The 26,503-nt window shown below is 44.8% G+C and overlaps 2 protein-coding genes and 1 pseudogene across 3 annotated transcripts in view; 1 reads left to right on the top strand and 2 right to left on the bottom strand.

The window, feature by feature from the left end:
- The window catches only part of LOC131312583 (uncharacterized), a 90,644-nt gene that overhangs the window by 52,292 nt on the left and 11,849 nt on the right, over positions 1-26,503 (bottom strand). The window lies entirely within an intron of this gene.
- On the top strand, positions 1,090-3,543 carry LOC131312593 (uncharacterized). Of its 2 annotated transcripts, none has more exons than XM_058340478.1 (2): positions 1,090-1,718; positions 3,254-3,543. In XM_058340478.1, the coding sequence occupies exons 1-2, from the start codon at positions 1,258-1,260 to the stop codon at positions 3,255-3,257; spliced, it is 465 nt and encodes a 154-aa protein (XP_058196461.1). In that variant the 5' UTR covers positions 1,090-1,257; the 3' UTR covers positions 3,258-3,543. The 2 variants fall into 2 exon arrangements, with proteins under 2 accessions (XP_058196461.1, XP_058196457.1); XM_058340474.1 differs by lacking the exon at positions 3,254-3,543 and adding an exon at positions 2,496-2,814 and having other exon boundaries at positions 1,095-1,718.
- On the bottom strand, positions 3,489-26,323 carry LOC131317455 (DNA mismatch repair protein MSH1, mitochondrial-like; annotated as a pseudogene).

The raw sequence follows: 26,503 nt of genomic DNA, 5'->3' as shown, positions 1-26,503 counted from the left end.
TAGGGATGTTGTATTCTCGGCAAAAATCTTGGTACTCCCTAGCGTTTCCGCTGAAAAAATGGGCATGCGGGCAAACTTGACCCCTCTCATAAAGATCGTCTATCCCTCTACCCTCGGATTGGGATTCATTATGCCCTGAGCGGATAGGGGTTAGGGCGTCGGCCTGTGGGATGAATCTGGACTCGGCCTCTGGTCCCAGATGAGGCTCGGCTTCAGAATGGGTCGATGTCGTGAATGATATCTCAGGATCGGTTATGAACTCGTCGGCACCGTATTCAAAAACACGTTCGGCATTCGAATCACAGGAGTTTGCTTCCTCCTTTGGAGTTGCTCTAAATAGCAACTATGTAGATTGCAAGTTTTCGTAATGGTTTTAGATAGTTAACAATGGTAATAAACCAGAATTTAGAACTATCATGAATCTCCTTTTGTAGCAATATTAATAATAGTCAAATGTTCAATTTTTTGGGCAAAGTTTTTTCATAAAAAAAAAAACCCCCCCTTAGCGAAGGGGCACCCCAGAAAACAAGAAAGTCACTTAACAAAACCAAGGCTCTTGTTCAAGTGGTTGTGAGAAAGTAATAAGTGCTCCTCCATAAGGTCACAAGTTCCATTCTCACGGAGGCCAAATATTCTAAACCTTGGAGCCATTGGAGGTTATGTCTGGTCCGGTCGTTACTTTCAGGGCCTGAAATCAATTGAGGTGCGCGCAAGTTGGCCCACATCCGGTTATCAAAAAAAAAAAAACCAGGTCCTTGTCCATGATTAAACTCATACTCCCCTACACCATTCTAAACATAAGTTAAGCTATGTCATCAAATTTTATCAGTGAAGATAATCTGTGGAATATGGCCAATCTCTACCTGTTATCATATTTTCATCATTCATCTTCACCTAGCAAACAATTCGTTCCCAAATTAGCTACTTCAGGATGGCATTGGCCTTGACCTTGTCATCTTATCCGTCTCCTAAAAGGACACATCCCCCTTAAATTTCGCGCGAAAAACAGAACTGCATCGATCAATTTGTGAATCACAAAAAACCAAAATTTAACGGTTTGGTTAATCATCAGTCCTTTCTCATAAACACAAAAAAACAAAATGACCACCCCCTCTTGTTTTTTTGACTCCTGTCCTTCCTCTATACATCCATCTTTATACCAAGAAAAGCTGTTGTTGATGCTGCTGCTGGCGGTGGTGTTGGTGGTGGTGGCAGAAACGGCGGTTATAGGACCTTGATGGTCGTAACACCACCATCATGGAAGGCGGGGCCACACCAACACCACCACGGAAGGTGATGGTGGTAGCAGATCCTACCCGCGAATCAGCTGCTGCTCTCCAATACGCGCTCTCCCATGGGGTGGTGGAGCATGACACATTGATTCTCCTCCACGTCGAGAACCCAAATGCTTGGAAAAACCCTTTTTCGTTTTTTAAATGGCCGACGCCTTCCACCTCTACCACTGCCTCTGCATTTTTCTCATCCTCCTCCTTCACCGAAGGCGGCAACAGCAGTGGCAGTTGTGGAGGAGACATGGATTTTCTCGAAGCAATGAAGCATGCTAGCGAGATTTCGCAACCCAAGGTGCACGTGCAGGTGGAGAAGGTGGAGATGGAGGGCAAAGAAAAGGCTGCTGTGATCCTTCACTATAGCACCTTGCATTCGGTTGATATCATTGTTATAGGCCAAAAAAGGACTCTATCAAACGCAATATTAGGGTAAGCACCTTTACACAATTTTGAATAAGTAACTTATTTTTTGAATTAAATGTAACGTATTGTGAGAGAATGACCTATCTCGTAAAGCGAAAATAAGTTCTTGAAAAATAAGAACCCTAGCGGAACGGGGCCTTATATTAATTGGTAGATATTGGTTCTGTTTAACTTTTTCTCATTTTTTTACTCCCTGGAATTAAGAAGCATAATGAAAAGTTCAATAATAGTCATATTTTTCATGATGCTTCCAAAATTGTGTGTAAACTTGAAAACACCTTTTTGGTGTTAAGAAGTAATTAGGTTGACAAAAATGTATATCATCATGAAAACCAAAGAGCAAAAAGAAATTTTTTGTGTTGAAAATATATATTTAACTTGAAGTGCGAAACCTCCTAAGTGTTGTCAACTCTTATGGAGGCCAGTTCATAAGAACTTTACTCTGGGTTTAATTGAAGCTCCCACCGGTGGACGGTGAGATGGATCTCTCGGGAATTAGTCAAGATGCACGTAATTGGCTTGGACACCCAGAGACGTCAACGTAAACATATACATATATGTATACACACACTTGGAAAAACATGATTTGCAAGATAAAACCCGTCCCAAATCTGGCATACGTATTTACGTACTTAGAATGATGTTTCATCCCCATGTAGGTTGGCTTCCGCCTGAACTGGTAAGTAATGAAAAGTATTGAGTTCCCTTTATGCAACTATATGAACTTCATATTGAGAAGAGTTTTCTACTAGTTCTTTCTGTATACATATGCAATCTCAACAGGCAGAGGAAGAATGGATCTTTGAGGGGACTAGATACAGCAGAGTACTTGATAGAGAACAGCAAGTGCACCTGTGTTGCAGTGCAGAAAAAGGGCCAAAATGCAGGATTTCTTCTCAATACAAAGACCCACAAAAACTTTTGGCTTCTAGCATAAAAGCATGTGAATGAATTCCACTCTCCATTCTCAAAAATAAAAATAAAAATTCCCCTCCTTGTATCGCACACGCACACATATCAGAGTTACCTCTCTTGCATCCCTTGTAATTACTTCATCGGTTCATGATAATTTTTGTTGACAGACGTAGATCAGTTCAACCTGCATCGTTTCCTGAAATTTTCTCTCTTATTCGTTTCTCTGAGAAAACCACGTGTGCTTTTACATTTCCAGTTTATGAGTGATGTCAATATTTGAACAAGGAAAAAATGTGGGATAAACTAGCTCCAAAAACTGACTTTTCATTAACTAGTTCTCACCCCATGTAATGAACCAAAACCTTTCGAAACTTATGTCTTTTTTGGAGGCATCGGAATATGACAATGTGTGTAAGCAAGCCAATTAACAAGCCTGTTAAAAAGTTTGATTAGTCCACGTGGGGAGTGGTAGACTAATACAAGACGGCAAAGAGAAGATAAGCTCGTACATTTGGAAAACAGTACACAAGAAAACCAGAAAGAATTTGCTAAAGGAGAATGGCACATGAACTGAGCCACAAATCAATAACATTCCTTCATAAAATTTGCCATGTACCAACGTGCAGATAATCAATCAACAATAAAAAACCCTCTGTTTGCCTTGGTGACTGAAAGGCATATTACGGTGGAGCAACTTACATTAAACCCAAAATTGCTGCAGCCACTGTTGATTCAATGTCAGAACTTATCGCACTATCCCTAATTTACAACATTATATCTCTGAACCAAAAGATTACGGTAGAGATATGTATTCCATATTTCCACCTCACAAGTAATCGCTATCAAGAAGCGTGAAGTCATTCATCTATTCTCGCTTACACTTTCTAAGGAGATACTAGAAGTCCCAAAATTTCGATGCTTACCATCAGCCTGGTTGGTGAGTTGGAAACCTTGATTAGGAGTCCCAAAATTTATATCATCTACCTCTAATCTATCTTCCACCCTAGTCTCAAAAGTCATATAAAGCTAAACCTCTTATACATTTGTTGAAATTGCACATTAAATCCCTCCATTCAAAATCCACCTTTGTCCAGAAAAAGCTAAAGCATAAGGTGACAGTAAACTGGTTATTCTTGCCTTTTCACCCTATAACTATTACATCCCAGCATCACAATGTCTCCTGATATAGTAGCTTTTGAACCAAAGTGACAACAGTTTTAGCATGCTAATTAACAACATTCCAAAAGGAATCAAATTATGAAATTGAGTACCTTTCAACATAGAGTTTTCTGTCGGGCCTAAGCATCACATATACACTTGAATAACCTATTGTCGATGGAGGCGGCAGTTCCCTAGCAGCAATAGCAACACATTTTACCTCTCGAAATTCCGAAATTTTTTTCTTGTTGTAGAGCTCAATTAACTTTTTCTGAACAACTATGGTGACTGCACTCTCAACTTTCTTCCACAAAATCTCCATTGGAGTTGCTGACTCGCCCTCAGCATAGAATTCAGTTTTACTGTTACCATTAAATCGATGAGAGGATTCATTGGACCCATTGACGTTTGTGTTAAAAGTAAAACGTTCTAGTTTTGCTTCACTCCTTTCTGAAAGCATATCTTTTAGTGTAAACTGAAGAATAAAGCTCTTCTGCTCTTTGGATAATAGTTTCAAGAATTCCTTCCCTTTGAGCTGTTTCAAATGCAAGGCTTTCTTTGCAGATCCCATCTATCAGCTTCCATGTTTGTTTAGGTAGCCCATCAACATTTTCCGTAGCCATTGCTTTACACACGATGTGGTTTGTCGTCAAAGGTAAATAAAAAATTCCATGCAAGTGGGTGGATACAATACCAAGACAACCAATTGCATCTAGAGTTTCTACAATGCTACCAGCAATACATGTCCCTTTTGCTGTTTCTGTTCCTTAGCATATTAATTTGTTAACAAGCACGAGACTCCTTGAACTGGCTCCACTTATTACAGAACGAATCTCCGACATTTCCATCTGACCACACAAAAATATGGATTTGGGTATTATTTTGTGTCAATAAAAAAAAGTTTCATTCCATATACTACGCAAATTTTCTCAGCCAAATCGAGAAATATGTCTGACAAAGAAATCCTTCCGCACAGTCAACTCTTTAATAAATCAGGTTAATGGGCCACAAAACATTACTTCAATGACTGTCCTAAATAATCAGAAATTTCTCTGAAAGTGACGCAGGTACGCCAGCTAGATTGTCACATCATTATTTCTCAAGAAAAACCCGGGGTGTAACTTCATGGGGACTCAATAAAGCGTCGACTCTGAAAGTTATAAAATACAGTAAAATCTGCTACCTTCCTGCATATAGACGTTTAGGCTTTGGCTGTCTGGTTATCACAGCACGTGCATAACCTGGCAGTATGTTTATTCTCAGTATTTCACACTTCTCATATAAACAGTCAAGTCAACATGAATAGGTAAAAGGAAAGTTTAATTCTCCGAAGCACCAAAAAAAAATGGTAAAAGCAAAGTAAGATCTTGGAACTTCATTGCACTATGACAGAGGTTGGATAAAAGTGACCAAAACCAGTTGCACCGCAGCACCAGGTAATAGGTGGGAATAGTACAACCAGTGAAAGGGAACTCCTAATCCCAAGTAAACAATATAATGTCCTGTTGCATAAATGGGGGAATACTAAATCGTTAAAAAAAAAAAAAAAAATTTTAGAAACTTAGTTGCACAAAGCGTGTACATGTACCTACGTGTGTGTGTGTGTGTCTATATGTATATATAGTAGTGCGTGTAAATGTATAGGCGTGCGTGCATGTGATGCAGGAGCATTTTAATGGTTATTGGAAAATCAGAGTTTGAGTTTAAGAAAAATATATGCAAGTGTTTTCTTGCTTGAGAGTGAGTGATTCCTCCGACAATCAAGTGTGTGACTTGGTCGCGTGAGTGTCTTCCGCGATTAGCAACATCGAGTGATTCCGTTGCCCCCGGTGAGTGGCTTCCCGGGACTATCCCATCCTTCACGGGTTTCGGCCAACATCAGCATGTGTGTCACTGTGTGTTGATGTAAAAAAAAATATAGATATTGTAGAATTACTATTTTGTTGCTAGTCCTAGTATACATGTCAAATTGTAATTTGTGCCAACTGCAAATGTTATCTTAGTAGATGTATATGATAAATTGATAATATTAAGTACTTGAGCAAATTGCTAATGTTTTTCTAGTATATTATCACCACTTAATGTTTTCTCTCACTTTCTTTAGAATTTTATATGCTGGCTACTTTTTTTTATGGGAGTGAGGTTCCTAAGAGAGTCAGACTTAGGAGCCCAGAAGCAAAGTTCTGTGGTGGATTCACCACCCCGACAGCCAGATCCTGCCAGTTTTAATAACAACAAAAAAAAAGTATCGAAATTCTGGAAGACATCTAGTCAACCTCAACTCCAACTTTGTGACCATACAGGATATGCTTGAATGAGAAAAGCAACTCCGTCGGTCAATTTGAAAGACTGTTGAGCAGTTAATCTTGTCACAAAAGCATCATGCTCAATGAAATGAAATATAAAATGGTTCTACTAACCACCACCCAATGTGTGGTAGATAACACGCACAAAGTACCAAAAAAGTTGCAATTTTAATTCCCATTTCAAAGATTCCAATACAGTCATAGATTTCTATACGCTTGTCTCACATATCGATGCATGTTTTCCACATTGTTCTCTTCTGTAAGGAGGGCCGTTACCATTTTCCTATGCATATGTACGTCCTAAAGATGTTTACTTATAATATACAGACATATTTTCATCATCAAGGGCCACTGCCAACCAATATTATAGTCACAAATGTGCTACTCCCAAAAAAATAGAACAAAAGAAAGAGAAAAGATCCAAAACTTAGCAATTAAAACAATGCACCATGAAAAGAATAATGCACCTGAAATGAACTTTTTCCATCAGCAGGACTGTCATAGGACTTCATGTGCAGCATAATCGAGTCGAAATGATCAGGAATGAAGGCTGATTCTGCAGGCACCATCAATCCACGTATTCCAAGTAATGAAAGCTACGCAAATTGATTGAAGCAAGCTTGATTTTGTTGGAAGTTAATTTGTAATTTTCCAAGAGTCTTAAGTAATGGAAAAATCTGGAAGGGTCGGTCAAAAGAGATAAGTCCAAAGTGATGTTTTAACTCCCAAAGAAGCTTTGGAAGATGAAACGTCTATGTGGAGAAAATTCTGGAGATGTCTTACAGCAAGTATAAATAGAGGTGCTGATTGTGCAGAAAAAGTACACAGGAAATCATTCCAAAAGATCCCAAAAATCAGTTTGTATGTGCAGGAGCAGCAGCACTGCAAGTCCAAAAAAAATCATTGTAATCCCAAAGCTTGATATTGAATAAAATCCTTGCAATTCCAGATTTTCTACTTAGCATCAAAGTCTATTCTCATCTTTTTATTTTTCCGTCACATCTTTTGCTCACTCTCATCCACTCACACTTCCGCTGTCCCCAATAGATGTACCACCACCATTTGGCCCTGTCAGCAAAACTAGTGATTGCAAATCAACAGTATTCTGTACAGCACTTCTTTGCGCCACATCAAACCAAACCAATATGGAGATAAACCAATTATATTCATCCCACCAGCTACATTTGAAGGTTCTACATCCTGCATCAACAAATGTTTTTTCTTTATCGGCATGCATCACAAATTGTTAATCCATGAGCATTTGTTATATATCAAAGATATGGAATGATAAGGATTGTTAGTATGAATTCAGATAAAATACAACTATCATATAGGGATACGTCTCTAAATATTAAGCATCAAAGATTTTAATGCCTAAAATTGAAAGGCATAACCAATCAGAAATGTGTCAACTACTATAAGCATTATATCTGGCCTCTTGCATAGTAGATGTAGAAGACCAACTTCTGTTGAGTTTTATCCTGTGGAGGTACTCAAATTAGATAAGTGATCAATTTCTACGTGTAGGAGGTGGGTTTCACGGGGGATCGCTTACTTGTAAATATCCGTGAGCTGGAGAGGCGCGATTGGTCGATGATTAGCGGGGGAAAAGGGCGAGAAATCTTATGGGGTGAAGAAGGGAGCAGAAGGTACGGAAGGAACAAAGGCAGCGTGTCACTCTTGCTCTCCGCGAGGTATCTGGCCTTTTCTGGGGTTGAATGAATGAGGTCACTCCTTTTCTCTGAGGAAGAATGTTCTTCTTCCTCAAATTCAGTGCTCACTCACTCTTTTCCAGAAAAAGGCCGTCATCAATCATTGGGAATGTCAGGGGTATTTATAGGGCACCTGGGCCTAGGTCAGGCCCAGAATGGCGCTCTTATTAGACCCTGACACGTGTCCCCTTCGTACCTCCTGGCCTTCTAGGAAACTGGCCTTCCCGCGGACGCATTTCTGCGGGCTGACTGCTATTCCCGCGGCGAGACCTCCACTCTAAGCCACAAAGCCACAAGAGATTCTCCAATTCCTGCTAGAGCAAGGTCGCGACCCGCGGCGATCGTTCTTCACCTGCGGGGTTCCTCCCAGGCTCTGCCTCTGGGCTGGGACGAAACCTTGGGAATTCTTTTAATGCAACCTTTTTGCAGTTACAAGGCTTCGAGCGACCCACGGGCTCTCGCCGTGGTCTGTGTTGCCAAAGCTACTTTTGAGGCGGTCTCCGTAATTCCGTGGGACCAGCGGGCCTCCGCGGTACCTTCCCGCGGACGTTTTCTGCGGGGGCAATTTCAGTATCGTTTGTACACACGTCGCTTCCTCGTTGGTGGTCAATTGTTCTCCCTTGGGCAAGGGTTTGACCGGGGTCATCCTTCTTTCACGGGCCCCAACACTATGTGTCTGTGATCAATTGAAGGGTCAAACGGTCTCCCTTTGAACATGAGTTGATAATTTTTGACCGCACCTACATATGCCCCCCGCGCGCGGACGGCGGGTACATGTCGTCCACGTGCGTACTCTTCACCCGCTGTAGTTTTCCGCGATCGTCGTTGAACGGTTGTGTGGGGTGACGGTTAACCTGGCACCTCTTCATGATTCGTCGCGACCCTTTGTGTACTGGGGTGACCGTTGGTGTACGGTCGCCATAAATGCCTTATTAACCGACTTACTATATAAACCTTTACTTGTCATTTTCTTTCCACCTACCGTTCAAGCCCTAGTCAAAGATCTGTCATTTTCTCTGTCCTTTTTGTCGAGCAGTCTCTTTACTTTCTTCTTTTCGAAACTTCCCTCTCTCTTTACGTAAAGAGTTCTGGATGGCTACCCGGGGCGTAATCATTGAGGAACCCGTCCCCATCGCGGACCAGTGGAGAAGGGCTCCGTATCTTTAATCTGTGAGGGACCCCTTCTGGACCCTGGCAGAAGACTACACCACTGAGGGGCCCTCCACGTCTGACCCCATTTCTTTCACGGCTCCTGCCAACCCGAAGGATGCGGAGTTGGCCAACCCGTCTTCCGTTTTGCGTCTTCGTATAGAGCGTGGGGACTTCCCTTATTCAGACTACCGTTTCGGGGCCCAGGCTTCGCCACCTTCCGACTGGGCTGGATGGGTCGATGAGGTAGTCAACAATGCACCCCTCAAGCAGATTCTTATGGCCAACGGTACGTACGATGCCGTAATGCTGTCGCGGAGCTTGAACATCCCTCGGCAGGGAGCGGCCATCAGGAACCTGAATCACGCGTGCTCGCACTGTCACATTGATACGCATTCTTTTGCATGGGCATGGGGTGAAAGCGGTTTCTCCCTAGAGGACGTGGTAATTCTCACCCGTCTTCTTCTTCGTGGGACCGCGCTCCTGGATCCCAACAACCTTTCCACCGCGGACCAACAAGACGTCCTGGAATTGCGGCGGTTGGGTAAGCAGGCTCAGTATGGCCATATTTTTACTACTTAGGGTGTTCGCAAGGCCAGTGCAGCGAACGCAAAGAAAACTTCTTTCGCGAGTTGGATTCGGTTCTTTTTTAAGGATTTCCAACCCATGAGAACGGTGGTTCCGTGCGTCCCGCGGGAGTTCGTTGCCGGCCCACACCACGAGGGGAGTCTCCATATGGCTGGCTTCTTCACCTTTTTTCTTTCTTATTTCGTGTTCCCGGACTACCCCACGGACAGCCCTTCCCCCGCGGTCTTTCCACTTGCTGTTCTCCTGGCTCGCGGTGAGTGCATCGCATTGGCTCTCCTATTCCTGGGGTCACTTCATTGTCAGCTGGATCTGGCTCACGCTGACCTTGCGAGGTCCCTTGGCAAGTGTGACCATATTTCCATGGTGCACACCAGCTTCCTTATTACCTACTTCTTTGAGCATTTTCCCATCATCGCCCTAGCTCCGCATGAGTGCCTCGCGTCCGCCAGCCGGTCGCGGTCGGAGCGATGGTTTGGTACCAGCAGTGACGCCCTTTGGTACGGGGTGTGTGATATCGAAGAAAATTTTATTCCACGCCCATACGGAACCACTACCCCGAGGGTAGTTGGTCTTGGCCAATGTTTTTTGCCTACCCAATACTCTTCTCTCTCCGCCGCAGGCGGCAACAATTCGATGGCTCGCGGGGTCATAATTCTGCTCTCATCGCCCTCCTGGGGTGGCTTCCTTTTCTCAACAACGAAGCCCACAGGGTATCAGTCTACCACCCGGACAGATTCGTGAGGTAGTTGAGTTTTGATCAAGGGGTCCCCGGGCCTGCCCCGCCAGTGTGCAACTTTGTCGAGTCCTAGCTTCGGTTCATGAGGCTGCACACCTCCGATATCCTCCCGGGGCTTGGGGATCTGCCAATCCCCAGTAGGGATGATGTCGGGCGTTATACTCCGGAGTTCTGTCAGTTCTGAAGGAGGAACTTGGATTCTTTCCTTCTTTTCGTCCGCAGGGAGGCGGAGGCCCCAGAGGTGCCTGAGATTCGTATGTGGGACACCTCACTCCGGGCCATTGCTGAAGTCTAGGGGGCTGACTGGCGCGGGCCCTATAGCATGTGGGTGGTAACAGATGTCGCCCCCTTGAATGTAGCCTTACCACTGGGCCTTCCTCCCCCAGCTGTAGCGGTCGCATGGTGTGTCCGTGTATGGGGTGCTCGAGGAGGGGCGCCGCACAGGGCTCCGACGGAGTCATCGCGCCCATCGTCTTCAAGAGTGTCCGTGGCAGGAGATGGTCACGGTCGTAAATGTCTTCGCCTGGTATGTTTCTCTTCGGCTGTCCTTTTCGAAATTCTGATCTCCTTTTCTGTCGTTTTCCATTCACTAAGAGCATCGTTCTCCTCTTTCAACGGCGAGACTTAGACCCAAGCACCTTCGTTGCATTTGAGCCAGAGGCAACCGTCGCGACTGTGGCGACGAAATAGGCCGCGTTGGAGGACATTGTAGAAGATGAACCGAGCTCCCCCGTCAAACAACGACGTTTTGCGAGTAATTTTTTTTTAAATTTTGGTTATTTATCCATCCTTGGTCGAACCGGTTCCTTATTACTATCATTTTCCATTCATCATTATCACCTCTTTCTTTTTTTTTGAACAATCACGGAGGATTCTAAGGAGGAGGATGAGGACATGGGCGTAGGCGGTGGCAGTGATGATAATAATGATGATGACGATGATGATGTTGATCACGTTCCGCTGAGCCACCGCTTGCAAGCCCCGGCAACCCAAACCTTCGTGTCCGTGGAAAGACTCGCTGGGGAGGACGTCGACATGGTGAAGATTTCTACTTCTCCGGAAGAGGCAGGAGAAGTACTGCTGGTCCAACCCCGTACCGGGCCGGTTCCCTATCCGCATGTGGAACCCGGTGCTTCCGTGGTGGAAAGAGGTATGTTACCTGACGAACCTTCAATCATGGACCTTGGTGGAGATCCCAACACGGTTTCCACTGAGTCATCTTCTCCTTCCGAGGAATCTGATCACATCATTATTTATTCTACTGATCGAGACCCTTCCCCGTCCCATGTAGCAACTTCAGAGCTCCGCGAACCTCCTCCGTAGACGGGATCTTGAGAATCTGTCGGCCAGGCGGATATCGCCGCGGAGCTGCTCTCCATGACAGCAGCACAGCTTTCGAGGGGAGGGGAAGAAGAGGACTTCGAGCCTCTTTCCGTCGTGAGGGGCTCTTCTGCGGGTCAGCATGGGGTCGCGTCCTCTTCTACTCTGTCGGGTTCCCGCCAACAGTCCTTCAGCTGCCGGATCCGCTCCACTGAAAGCTTTTTGGATAAGGTTGCGGCTGGCTCCCCGAGCGTCTCCAACGCCTCTTTCCTTTGAATTAGCCGGCCAGCCGCGGGGAGGAACACAACTCTGGATGTTACCAGCCCTCATTCGCCAGCATGCTCGACTTCCCAGATTCATTCCCCCCGCCCATCTGCAAGGCGTACAGCGAACCCTCCAGCTCAGATTCCCATAAACGTCGAAGACCGACAGCTGGAGATAAATGAAGAGTTCCTTAGGGGACCCACCTCCATTACTGACTCAAATATGAATTCTCTATTTAAAGACATGTCCTTTTTGCCAACTGACGATGTTTTGGGAGGACAGAGAAGCCAAGCCCTTGGAGACTTTGTTGCTGATCTGGACGCAGGGATGGGTGAGCAACAGAGGGAAGAGGTGGAGTCTAGGGAACGGTCTCCTCTTAGGCGGAGCCCCATCGCGAATCCTGGGAAGAGGCCCATGGTTACTGAAACAGAGGCATCCGTGCGTCTTTTCCCCGTGGGATATCCCGTGGACGAGGCATACCATCCACTGCTAAATGCCATAGCCCGGTCGCACCCGGAGACGTTTGCCCACTTCAACCCATGGTCAGCCCGGCTTGGGGCACTGTTTCTCAGGGATCTCCATGAAGTACTCACTCCTTGGGCGCAGCTGCGTTTTGGAGATTTTAGTGCTGCCACGGAGGCTGTCCTGCAAGAGGTCGAGAAGGACATGGCAACCATAGGGTTTGACCTTGGCTGGCTAAGTGCGAGGAGCTCCGCGCTTAGAGCCACAGGGGAAAGGGCGGCTTTGAGGCCAGAACTTCGAAGTCTCGCCGGGCAACTGGAGTCTGCTCGGCAGCATTTGATGAGTTTGGAGACAAGGTTTGCCCAGATTTCTCAGTACGACGCGGAACTGGCGGCGGTGTCGTTGAATCTTGAAGACCCCGACGCTGAGGAGCTTGTCTTTGCGGATTGATTGGCCTAGGCCTCGCTGTCGGTCTCCCTCGCCCCCCTTTTTATTTATTTATTTTTTTGAATCATTGCAACACATGTACTACTATTCCATTTTTTTTTGAATAAAAAGGATCTTTGAATAATAGGGCGGTTACTGGCTTTCAAGCCCGCGAGTCGCGTTCGATTGTCTCTTAACATAATCTTTACTTAATGGTTGCCGAGATCACAGCACACGGACCATGTCATGATCCTTCGTGTCTTAGTACCATGTCCGATAATCATTAAGTTCTGAAATGCACGGGTCATGTTCTGACCACTCGTGACTTAATGGTTAGCGCCTAAATTTGGAGCACGCGGGTCATGTTCTGACTTTTCGCGGCTCTCTGAATGGTAATTGTTTAAGTTGTAAGGACGCGGGTCATGTACTGACCACTCGCGGCCTAGCAATTGATTTGAAGTACGTGGGTCATGTTCTGACCCCTCGCGGCTCTTTGAATGATAATTGTTAAGTTGTAAGGACGCGGGTCATGTTCTGACCACTCGCAGCTTAGCAATTGATTTGAAGTACACGGGTCATGTTCTGACCCCTCGCGACTCTCTGAATGATAATTGTTAAGTTGGATTGACAATCGTGAGGCCTGAAAACCACGGAGATATTCTCCCCGCGTGATCATGCCTTGTCGTTGCAATACAGAAATTAAGCAGCTAGAACAGGAGAGCAGTAATCTTTAAATTTCATTGAAAATTGACATAAGGCTTAATAATTCAAACGTACGGGGAATTTCAGGGAGGGTCACGGGATAGTACCATTTCTTCATTTGAATTCCGCCGTATCTTACAATAGGTTAAATGACAAGAAAGAAAGTTTTCAAGACAAAGCGAAAAAATTGCACGACCCCTACGAGTAAAATCTTTTGATGTATCTCGAGTTGATGGCCCCCGTGCGGAATCCATCTTCTACGCGGGCCAGGTGGTAGTATCCACTCGTGGAATCTTTGACTACTTCGTAGGGCCCCTCCCATCTGGGCGTGAACTTCAGGGTCTTCAAGTCTCTCATTAGCGCCATGGTCGCTTTCCAAACTAAGTCCCCAACCTTGAATACCCGTGGCACCCCGCCTTTGTTATAGTAGCGCGCGACGGACTCCCAATACTTTCCGTGAGCGAGGGCTACGGCGACCTTCCTTTCCTCTAGGGCCTCCAAGTCCGCTCTTCTTCTTTCCACGGAATTCTCCATTGGAAGGATCATTCGTGCGGAAGGGATGCTCAGTTCTGCGGGCAAAACAGTCTTTGCCCCATATACCAGACTGAAGGGGCTACCGCGGGTGGATTTCCTTTTTGAAGTTCGATGAGCCCATAGGGCTATGGGTAGATGATTTGCCCAAGTCCCGCCGCGCTCGTCCAGAAGCTTACTCAGGGTCCTTATCAGAGTCTTGTTCATCGCCTCCGCCTGTTTGTTGCCCTGCGGGTAGTATGTGCTGAAGGTACGGTGGTCGATCATGTATTCATCAAGAAGGCTTCCCACATGGTGATTAATGAATGGAGTTCCGTTGTTGGAGAGGATCACGTTGGGTATGCCGAACTTGCAAATGACGCTTTCCTTGATGAATGCCGCCACTGCTTCCCCCATGGCTCTCTTCAATGGAATAGCCTCAACCCACTTGGTACAAACCTCGGTCGCTGCCAGGATCCACCTATTCTTCAGCGAGGCCGGTCTGATTGGCCTGACCAAATCCATGGCCCACGTGTGAAAGGGATAAGGGGCGCGAATTGAGTGCAGTTCCACGGAAGGGGCATGAACCAAGTTGCCAAACTTCTGACACGGCTGACACCTTTGCACATGTAGCTTCAAGTCGCCCTCCATGGTTGGCCAGAAATACCCTAAATGAATCAACTGTTATGAAGTTTTCTCCATCCTTGATGTTACGTTCCGTGGGTCCTTCTAAGAACCTCCTCTACTTCTTCTTTGTTTACACACCTATGAGGCATTCCATCGAGGGTTCTTCTGAATAGGATTCCTTTTTCCAAGAAAAATTGTCGAGCCCCGCAAACCACCCTTGCGGACTCAGTCCGCTCAATAGGTAGGGATCCTTCTCGGAGATAATCAATATAGACCTGCCGCCAATCCGTTCCTTGATCGCTGGTTACCACCATCAGACACTCCGGCTTGGCCGCGTACAAGGAACACCACGTGCAGTTCTTAGTGATTAAGTCTGCGTCCTTCTTCATGCTAGGCCAGTAGCAACCTTGTCTCTGAATCCTTCGGTATAGGGCTATCTCGTTGTCCGCACAGTTGTTGTCATGAATTTGATTCAGGACTTTGCTCGCTTCTTTTGCGTCAACACACCGCGCGAGCCACCCTTGCGGAGCACGATGGTACAATTCTCCGCGCAAAATAACAAAGCACGAAAGCTCTGCGGTGGATAAGTGTCCTACCCTAGTAGTCAGCTGTATCTTGATGGCTCCGCGCCAGTCCTCTATTGGCTCGGCAAAGTTTTCTAGGGCGGACGGCTCAAACATCTTCACAATTTCTATACAAGCCCTTTCTTCTTCGAATTCGGTCCTTGCCTCCAGTGTTGCAAGGGTGTCCGGAAAATGATTTTTCGACCTGGGCTTATGGACGATACTGACACTTTTGAAAAAATTCATCAGTTTTGGACTATCGTTCGGTACGGCGCTAATGTCGGTTCCTTTAGCGCGTAAACTCCTTCCGTCTGCAGAATTACTACCTTTGAATCTCCCGCTATCTTCAGGTTTTTTATTCTTCTTTCTTTTGCTGCCACCAGGCCCAAAATCAAGGCCTTGTATTCTGCCTCGTTGTTAGAGCAAGGGAAGCTCAGCTTGTAGGCAAAATGGAACTTTTCCCCCTCTTCGCTCTGCAACACTATTCCCGCGCCTCCTGTTCCACTTCCCGCGGCCCCATCAAAGCTGAGCATCCAGGGCGAATCATTTGTTGCCGCGACAGCTTTGAAACCATCCCCGGGTAAAGATTCTTCTAGTGGCTCGCATTGACCGCTTGGAAATTGAGCCAAGAGGTCCGCCAGGGCTTGGCACTTGATTGCTTTTGGTGTGACACATGAGATGTCGAATTCCGCGAGTGCCAATAGCCGCCGGGCGACCCAGCCTGTGAGCGCGGGCCGAGATAGGAGATACCTTATAGGGTCGCACTTGGTGATTATCTGTACGGGGAAGGACATGAAGTAGTGTTGGAGCTTCTGTGTGGTGAAGACGAGGGCTAAACAATGCTGCTCAATGGCCGAATATAGCTCTTCCGCTCCCTGGACTTTCCTACTAATGTAGTAGACTGGGTGCTCTGTCCCATCCACTTTTTGCACCAGAAGGGCCCCAATGGATCTTGTGGTGGAGGTTAGGTAGAGTATCAATGGCTTTCCCGTGACCAGAGCCACCATTGTCTGCGGGGAGGTCAGAGCTGTTTTGATTCGCTCAAAGGCTTGCTGGTGCTGTTGCTTCCATTCGAAATTTGCATTACCCTTATTAGATCTATGAAGGGTGCTGCTATTTTCGCTAATGCGGGGATAAAACGTCGCAGGTAAGAAACTTTTCCCAGGAAGCATTTGAGTGTCTTCTGCGAGTGCAACGGAGCCATTTCCGCGATGGACCTTATTTTGGCCCCGTTCGCGTCAATACCATGGCGGTGCACGAGGAAGCCCAAGAATTTTCCGACGGTGACACCAAATGCGCATTTGAGGGGGTTCATTTTGAGGTTGAACTTCCTGCACCTAGCAAACATGATGGCTAGATCCGCGAGGTGATCTCCTTGCTCTTTTGACTTCACCACCAGATCATCCATGTAATCCTCTACTATCTTGTGCATCAAATCGTGAAAAATTACCGTCATGACCCGCTGATACGTCGCCCCCTCATTTTTTTAGTCCGAAGGGCATAACAACGTAGTAGAAGTTTCCTAGCGGGTCCAAAAGGTAGTCTTCTCCGCGTCCTCTAGTGCCATCTTGATTTGGTTGTACCCGTTGAACCCATCCATGAAAAAGAACATCTGGTGTCCGGATGTGGCATCCACCAATGTATCAATATGTGGGAGCGGGAATTCATCCTTCGGGATGCCTTGTTGAGGTCGCAGAAATCAACACATACTCTAATCTGGCCACTCTTCTTCTTAACAGGGACGATGCTTGCTAACCATTCGGGATATTGGATGGGGCGGATGAAACCCGCCTTCCGCAGCTTTTCGACTTCTTCCTTGATCTGTCCCTCCAAATCTGGGTGATATCTTCGCTGGGACTGCTTTACTGATTTGGAGTTGGGGAAAACATCCAAATGGTGCGCAACTAGCTCCGAGTCTAAGCCTGGCATTTCCTCATAGTGCCATGCGAAGACATCAGAATTATTGCGTAGGAGCGAAATCAGCTTCTCGCGGAATTCCTGGCTCAGCTACTTGCTTATGAACACTAATCTCCGTCAGCCCACCCCGTTGTTTAGGTCTACTTCTTCCACGCTTCTTGTTGCGGCTTGGGCTGGTCCTGCATGCATTCCGGAGCGGGTTCTGGCTTTTGGACTGCTTCTTCCTCTTCCGCGGTACATGTTCAGTCGGGGCCAGCGGTTTCTTGATCGGCCGCTGCCCGGTGGACCATCAAAAGTGGTACACCGTTTTGCCCCCCTCCTTCGTCTTAGTGGTCTTTCTGGGGGCCAGAGGCTCTGCCGCGGATGTTTCTCTTGCTCGAGTTTCCTACTTGTCATCCTTTATATCTTCCCACTTTGGGATCTTTACGTCGCGCGACTTGGCGGTGATTACCTGAGACACTTCGTTTAGCTCCGAAAAGTAGACCGCGTCTGAGAGGTGCACCTCGTTAGTATCAAACGGGTTTTTCGAGACGCGAATAGTAATTTTCTTGCATGCCCATATTCCCTTCAAGCATTGATGATAGCTCGACGGTACGACAGCGTACTTGTGCATCCAACTTCGTTCTAAAATGATGTGGTAATTTGGGTCTGCATTGATGAGATGGAATTTAGTAGCGGAGCGAATTGCCCCCACTTTTAAATCCACCACAATATATCCCAGAGACAGTTTCTTATCTCCTCCGAATCCCGTGATGGTGATTGGTGACTCCACTATCCGGTTATCCTGGATCCCCAATCGCCTGAACATTGAAAGGGGCATAAGATTGATAGAGGCTCCCTCATCTAGAAAAGTTATCTTCAACTTTATCCCATTGACGCGGGACGTGACGTACAGGGGGCGGTTATGGGGGTACGGTATTCTTCGATCCGCATTCGAGAAGGTAATAGAATTGAATTCGTCGCGGATTGTCCGTGGGACGGACCTTTCTGCGGACATGCATGATTCTTGGTGAACCTCTGCGATGTTGATAATTGCTTTGGTTATCTCCAACCTCACGGCCGGGGTGAAGCCGAAACCATCAAAAAATGTTCAAAACTTCATGCTATTTTGCAATGTCTTAGCTGAGCTGTTAGGGTCTGGTGTAACTGTGGGAGTCGTGCTGCCTTCAAATTCTTCAATGATCTCATGGCAGGAGACCATACAAGCCCATTCTTCCTGGTCTTCTTCTTCCTGATAGTAGTGGGTATCCATTTCATCTTCATCCTCGTACATGAACGGGTAGCATTCCGCCATGTTAACTTCTCCGTTGTGGTTTTCGTGGGCCGGATAGGGTTCCATGCGGATGTTGCGTCGCCCGATCCGTAGCTCGTTGGCATTTTGCTTCCTCTTGAACAGTCTCTTGAGGGACCAGCAATAACTAGTCGAGTGTTTGGTATGCCTATGGTACATGCAATACCGTGGATGCTCTCGATCCTCTCACATCAGCTCGTATTCCACTAGAGGAAGTTCCAACTCACCATCCGCCACCCAGGCATTTACCAAGGCGCGTACTTCATCCATGCTGCATGCGTAATCCGAGGCTGGGCCTGGCTCGCGCTCCCTTCGCTTTCTTCCGCCACCGGCTTGCTGTCCTCGCAGCACATCCGCGACGGCTACGGCAGCGACCACGGACTTGCCCTTCCAGCTTTCCTTCCTAGCCGGCTTGACCACGTGGCGGATGTTGTACGCAAATTCTAAGAGGGCAGAGAAAGTTCCCAACTTCAAGTTTACAAGTAACATCTTAAACTCATCCATCATTCCACCAATGCAGATTTCGACAAGCTGCACTTCCTTGACTGACTCAGTACAATCAACTGCGCGATCCTGGAATTGCTTAATGTAATCAACTACATCTTCTCCGCCCGTTTGAATTTCCTTTGTAAGACTTATCACGGTCACCTTCTCGCGGACTTAGAAAAATTTGGCGTAGAAGCTGTTCACCATTTCTTCCTAAGTGGCTATCGAATAGGGCTCCAGGTTGACGTACCACGTGTACGCACGGGAGGTGAGAGATTTTGAAAACTCGCGGAGATGCAAGTTGGTATCTGATGCGTGTGCCCCAAGGGACTCAAAGAAACGAACCATATGTTCCTGTGTGTTGCCTTCCTTACCATCGAATTTTATAAACTTTGGTAGAGTGTACCCTTCCGGATAGGGCAATGATAGGATTGTGGCAGGGTACGGGGGCCAGATGTCTGGGCTTGGAAGTGAGGGCATAATCATCTTTGCCTTTTCTTTGGTAAGAAGGGCCTGCACGTCTGCCAAGGTGATGAACTGTTCCGCTGGAGGGGTACTAGCCTAGGCAACGGTCGGCTCTCTTTGGTTTGCTTCACTTACTTTCTACTGCATCAGCAAGGCCTGCACTTCTGTCATTGTGATGTAGGGACCCATTGAACGCGTGCTAGTTCGGTCAGCAGTGGGTTCTTTTCCGCAAGCTCCGACGGGGTTTCCTGCTATTCCTCCTACCAGGACCCCGCGCAGTGGGTGCGGGGAGGACAAAGGGATCTGAGGTTGTGCTGTCTGACTGTTGCTACCCCCGGCATGGATTTGTGGGGGCTCGTCTCCTTGGCTGGTCGTGGCTCTCGGGAGGGCCGCCGAAATAAGTTCTGTTAGACCTTTAAAGGCTGTGAGCAGCTACTTCTGCATCTCAAGGAACTGGCACTACCCGTCCTGGAGAGCCCGCAGTGTTTGTGCAGCTACACCTGCACTGTTGGTCTCTCCGACTTCCTCGAGGGTTTGTATGGTATTATCCGGCGCCGTCATTGCTCTTCAACACAATGGTTCAACGTATTCTTTGGAGCGAATGCTAGCCATAAACCAAAAAACACCTCCCCAGCAGAGTCGCCTTAAATGTAGGAGGTGGGTTTTGCAGGGGATCGCTTACGTGTAAATATCCGTGAGCTGGAAAGGCGCGATTGGTCGATGATTAGCGGGGGAAAAGAGCGAGAAATCTTATGGGGTGAAGAGGGGAGCAGAAGGTATGGAAGGAACAGAGGCAGCGTGTCACTCTTGCTCTCCGCGAGGTATCTGGCCTTTTCTGCGGTTGAATGAATGAGGTCACTCATTTTCTCTGAGGAAGAATGTTCTCCTTCCTCAAATTCAGTGCTCACTCACTCTTTCTAGAAAAGGGCCGTCATCAATCATTGGGAATGTAAGGGATATTTATAGGGCAGCTGGGCTTAGGTCAGGCCCAGGACGGTGCTCTTATTAGACCCTGACACGTGTCCCCTTCGTACCTCCTGGCCTTCAAGGAAACTGGCCTTCCCGCAGACGCATTTCTGCGGGCCGACCGGTATTCCCGCGGCGAGACCTCCACTCTAAGCCACCAAGCCACAAGAGATTCCCCACTTCCCGCTAGAGCAAGGTCACGACCCGCGGCGATCGTTCTTCACCCGCGGGGTTCCTCCCAGACTCTGCCTCTGGGCCGAGACGAAACCCTGGGAATTCTTTTAATGCAACCTTTTTGTAATTACAAGGCTTCAAGCGACCCACGGGCTCTTGCCGTGGTCCGTGTTGCCAAATCTACTTTTGAGGCGGTCTCCGTGATTCCGTGGGACCAACGGGCCTCCGCGGTACCTTCCCGCGAACGTTTTCCACGGGGGCAATTTCAATATCGTCTGTACACACGTCGCTTCCTCGTTGGGTGGTCAATTGTTCTTCCTTGGGCAAGGGTTTGACCAGGGTCATCCTTCCTTCGCAGGCCCCAATGCTACGTGTCCGTGATCAATTGAAGGGTCAAACGGTCTCCTTTTGAACATGAGTTGATAATTTTTGACCACACCTACACTAGGTTTCATTGTTGTAAATCAGTAAAGTTCAACACTTGCTATTTCATAAGAACTTCTGTACTGGTAACAAATGGTACTTCCAATTTTAGCCCCTCGAGGACATAATCTCACCAACACAGTAGCATACGAGAGAAATGAAAGAAATGGACGCATTTCACTTCATCATAATTTTTCACCCAACCAAAGTCATTTGAGTTGACATCTCATGGCCAAGCTGGCTCTCGAGGTATGAAGCTTAAATCTTGTAATTTCTTAACACCTAAAGGACGACACAGTCAAAATAATGCATGGTTGCAGCCTTCAGCGTTTTCTCAGCCTCAACAAAAGTTACTCTAATAAGGTCATCAGTTTCAAGTAGTGATTTTTGAATTGTAAAAGTTAGGTGCCAGAAATGCCAGATTGGGTATGAAGGCTGCCCCAATATGCAAATAAATAATTGGGTTAAATTGCGATATATAACTCTGGAAGCTATTAACAACTTAAACAAAGTTCCTCCATAGCTTGCCATTTTTATCTTTTCACTGAGTCTTTTTAGCAACTTCTCTTGCCACTTTTAGCAATTTTTTCCGTTTGAAGGCAAATGCAACATCATTCCCACTTGTCCAACTACATCGAGGCAAAGCAGGTTTCAATGTGGTGATAAAACCCAATACCAAATGTACTCTAATTCTATCCCATGTTGTATGGATTCAGCGTGACCCACCTAGAAAGCATGTTTCAATGGAGAGATACAATAGTCACATGTACAAGTCTCTGATACAAAATCACCTTATCACCTTCATAATGGATCACCATCGCAACAAGTCAAAAACTAACTTGACATACTAAATAATATACAAATTTACGATGAGTGACGCAAAAATCTCTGAATTGGGGTTGTTTTGGTAATCTTGTGGCCAATTCATAACTTAATACAATTCAGTATATCAAAATTTATGTGTAAACAATTTGAATGCTTAATATTAGTATTCATATTCGTTGTCATTTGAATTGCTCAGTAAGGATATGGTAGACTTATGTTCTATTAGAGCTTATTCGGAATTGGTTAATTATAATCTCCAAAACTAGCATATGACTTTGGGCAGTGTCTCCTCTCATTGCCAATAGGTTTTGAATGCTCTAACATGGTATCAGAGCTAGGCTTTTGGACAAGACTCACTTGATTGATTGCTCTGTTGGTTGTGCTACTTATCCAAGTGCAGGTCAGGGGTTGAACGTGTAGCAAAGTGTTAGAGCTTGTCCCACATTGGTTACTTATAACCTCAAAAACTAATATATGAGCCTGGGGGACCTCTCCACTCATTGCAATCGGTTTTGAGTTGGATGCTTTAACATGTTCCTTTGGGCTAACTTGGGTTTGGCTACACAATCCAGTGGTAACTTTGTAATGGTTTTATTACTCTCTCTCTTTTGCATTATAGATACATTGTTGGTTTAACTCTTGTGTAATATGGAATCAGAGTTGTCACCTACAAAGTTCCAATCAGCTGCCGCTGCCAAATTAGTCAAGAATTGCAACAATAGTTGTCTACTTTACTTTTTTGAGCACTTTTTGACAACTGACGATTACTGGTGGTTAACAAAGCTGCTCAACAAGATAGTTCTGACTAGAAAGATGCCAAATGAGTAGTGGCAAAGGAGTATCTTAGTACCTATGTATAAGAATTAATGGGAAACTGCGAGGTATAATAACTGTAGAGGTATAAAATTGATGAGCCATACAATGAAGCTGTGGGAAAGAGGTGTTAAGCATCGCCTAAGAATGATGACAATGGTGTAAGAGAATTAGTTTGGGTTTATGACTAGTAGATCAACTATGGAAGCAATCTACTTGTTAAGTAGAGTATTATAAAAGTAAAGATATAAAAGACCCTTCACATGGTTTTCATAGACTTGGAAAAAAAAATAGATAAGATGCCTAGAGACTTTACTTAGTGGGTCTTGGAGAGAAAAGGTGTGACAAAAGGATATATTAATGTGCTAAAGGACAAATATGAAGGTGTTGTCACTACTATTAGATTCCATACTGGAGAAACAAGGGAATTCTGCATCACAATAGGATCATACCAAGGGTTCACTTCTAGTCCCTACCTCTTCATCTTAGTTATGGATGAATTGACTAGGCATATTCAAAATGCTATCCCATTGTGTATGTTTTGCATATTACATTCTCAGTAGATGAAATAGGCATATTCAAGATGCTATTCCATTGTGTATGTTTTGCATATTACATTCTCAGTAGATGAAACTGCAAGAGGTGTTAATGCTAAGTTAGAAGCTTGGAGAGAACAATTTGATCAGTAGGAGTAAAATGGAGTACATGGAATGTAGGTTTGGTGGTAGTCAAACTGCTAGTGTTGACAGAGTGACCCTCCAAAATTAGAAGTTACCAAATAAACGAGCGTTTTAACTATCTTGGCTCATTCATTAGCAAGGATTGAGAGATGACAGAGGATGTGACATATAAAGCACAAGTGGGGAAGTGCTTCGGGAGTGTTGTGTGACTGCAAGATACCCACAAAGATTAAGGAAAACTTCTACCATTCCACTATAAGACCAGCCATGTTACATGACACGGATTGTTATGCTACCAAGAAACAACATATGAGTAAGATGGGTTTAACTGAAATGTCAAATGAGAATACTTAGATGGATGTGTGGTAAAACCTTGAGAGATAGAATTAGAAATGAAAAACTTCGTGGGATGGTAAGGGTAGCACTAATAGAAGATAAAGATGAGAGAAAATAGATTAAGGTGGTTGCTAGATGTCTATCATAAATTGCTCGATGCCATAGTTAGGAAAGTGTGATGCGGTTATGGTAGATGCCTGGTAACACTAGTGTGTGTGTGTGTGTGGGGGGGGGGGGGTGTTTCTGGTTTAGATAAAAATTGAATTTAAAGGTGGTAGTTTAAAGGGATTTAGATTTAATGGGAAAATGTATTGGACAAGACAGGCGATTCATGCAGCTGACCCCAAATGATTAGAACTTAAGGCTCGATTTGGTTTGGTTTATAAGCGGTTGATGTATTGCTATGCGCTAATCATAAAACTTTTAACAAATAGATCAATCAATTGAATCCACGAAAAGGACCCTAACTACCAAGGGAACAAGGCTTCCCTAAACTACGAGTTCCTACAACCAATTTTTGCAATAAAATTACAGAACATGCATAGGATATAACATTGAAATAATTGGGTGAGATGAGCACACCTTCAATGGGTGGAGTGGTGAAAGAATAAGGAAAACCCATTTTCTTCTTCTCCCTTCTCTATAAGTTATTGGTTTTGTCGAAACACATAAAGATTAGAAACATGTACTAGTATCAGGACAATAATAAAACAAAGGGATCCTAGTTTATAAGAACAAGTATGGTAAATTTTGCCAATTAATAAAGATTAAAAATCAACGCACCAAATTGAGAAAAAGCAAAACCGATCAAACGGTCACCAAATACTTACATCTTTGGGTTTAGAATGCTTATTGTGCTCAATTCTTCAACCAGATCAAACCTAGGTTCCATTTTTTGACGATAAGATATAGAAGAAGTTTCTACATATTATAGTGGATGTCACCAATCTCAAGTGGAGTAGCAATATCACATGAACACAACATTGCCAATCCAACACTTTTTTTTTTCCGGTCAAATAGAAATTCACCAATCTAACACATTTGCCAATGAATCAATCAGGAGTGCCAATGCCAAATAAAGTTGAGAGGAAACAAAGTGCTCTGTGTCAGCTATACAGTAGAATTGATTCGTGTTCAGGTTGACGCACCTCAGGCTTGGAAGATTAAAATCATAACTAAATCCAAACCAATGCTTGTTGCACCTATGGTGCAATGAAGCATAATAGGTGCAACATGAAGCACAAAAATTAGATTTGGTCTCACGTATCTATATCCGACATGTCCTGATTGCCATGTCCGCAGCATGTCCAGACACTACCAAAAGGTGCCTGACTATTTGATGTTGACATCTGAGATGTTTCAGACACATAGTGGACAAGCCCGAACATATCACAAGACAGTTTGGTTTGTGGACATCATAGGAAGTTTTAGCGATTTTTAAAAATTGACGTGTTTATTATCAAAAATGAAACGTATGCAGGTAGATTGCGAACAAAGTGCTTGAGAATTGATTAGAGTCCGACATCTATATCGCTATCCTTTCCTCTATTTGGTTTATTTTCTTTCTGAATTTTCTCAGATGCTGCAAGTAAAATGACTATTCATAGGATCAAACTCGGAAATCACATTGCATCAAGTTATAGTCTCTCAAATTTATTTTCCTGAGATATTGCAACTAAAATGATATTTTCTATTTTGAGTTTCTTTTTAGATTCTGATTTCAAGCAAACAAACTAAATAAGTTTGTCGATTTTCTAGAATACAATATGTTGATTTAGTGAATTTGATGGGAAATTGGAAGCTGAGACAACTGATGGTTGAAATGAGGGGGGAAAAAATCTCCAACAACACACACTTCTTGAGAAGTATGTAGATTGTTAAAGCATCCAATTCCAAACCGAGTGGAGAGGCCACCCAAGCTCATATACTAGGTTCGGAGGAGATAATTAATTGATGTGGGACAAACTCCAACATAGATAAAGATGGTTTCATAAAGCAACAAACATTCTAAAGTGCGTATTGCAGATTTTCATAAAAATAATGCCATGCATGATAAAAAATCTACAGAAACATTATGAATGAGTTTAAAATCTTATTACTAAAAAGTTGGAGTAGAAAACAAGACACTTAAGGAAGAAAACAATTGAAAAGTAACTTAATTTGAGAATCCCACCTCACATGAGCGAATAATGACTTAGCAATGACGAGCAATGGAAGCAAAGACAAGGATATTAATTTAGATTGTAACTCGGGAATAAGCGTCCTCAGCAATTCCAAGACCCTAGCCGTTGCCTCGGCGCCTGCTTCATGGTACCTTCAATATCAACACGAATGATCAAATTGTCAGAGAACAAAAGGATTATCACATACATAAGAAGTTATTAAACACTTTGTCAGATATTTACAGAAATGAAACCTTTGTTAGTGCATCCTCCACCGTCACAGTGGTAAATCATTCCTCTCCAACCTTTCGACCCTTGGAATCTATAGCAGCTTTGAGCTGTTTAATTTGTACTTTTCCTGGAGTACCAGCCCAAACAACTAGAATGAAGCATTTTCCCTTGAACCAAACAGATTCATGCTCCCGAGCATATAGTATTTCTCCCTTTGGGCCTCCAAGTGGAGTTGTGGAAGCTTTTATTCTTGAAATAATAGGGAGGAAATCTTGAGAAACCTATAAGAATGTAATTCAACAAAGTTTTATGCATGTAACAGTTTTAGGTACGTGATATGCTACTCGGGAAAGTGAATAGCCTGAACGTACATTAAGATATGAAATTTCTGGCACCTGCTTCATTACAATTGCCCTTAAGAGGGACCTATTATCCCATTTTTCAGTGCCGAGCGGGTACCACGTGGTGCCCACTCGTGCATCCGAGCCGTCCATTCGGTGTTTGAACGGCTTAGATTTGGAAAGAGAAAAAGGAGAGAGAAAGTGTTGAGGTGAGAGGAGAGAGAGTTTACCATCCAAAAGTGT

Source organism: Rhododendron vialii, chromosome 2a (assembly GCF_030253575.1).
Source record: "Rhododendron vialii isolate Sample 1 chromosome 2a, ASM3025357v1".
In the NCBI taxonomy this organism is placed as follows: Eukaryota; Viridiplantae; Streptophyta; class Magnoliopsida; order Ericales; family Ericaceae; genus Rhododendron; species Rhododendron vialii.
This window is presented reverse-complemented; position numbering and strand designations above follow the sequence as displayed.

Excerpts from the sequence above, each read along its gene's own strand:
- LOC131312593 (XM_058340474.1), top strand. The coding sequence starts at position 1,258 with ATGGAAGGCGGGGCCACACCAACACCACCACGGAAGGTGATGGTGGTA. Across the intron at positions 1,719-2,495 it reads CTATCAAACGCAATATTAGG|GCAGAGGAAGAATGGATCTT; the intron begins GTAAGCACCTTT and ends CAATCTCAACAG.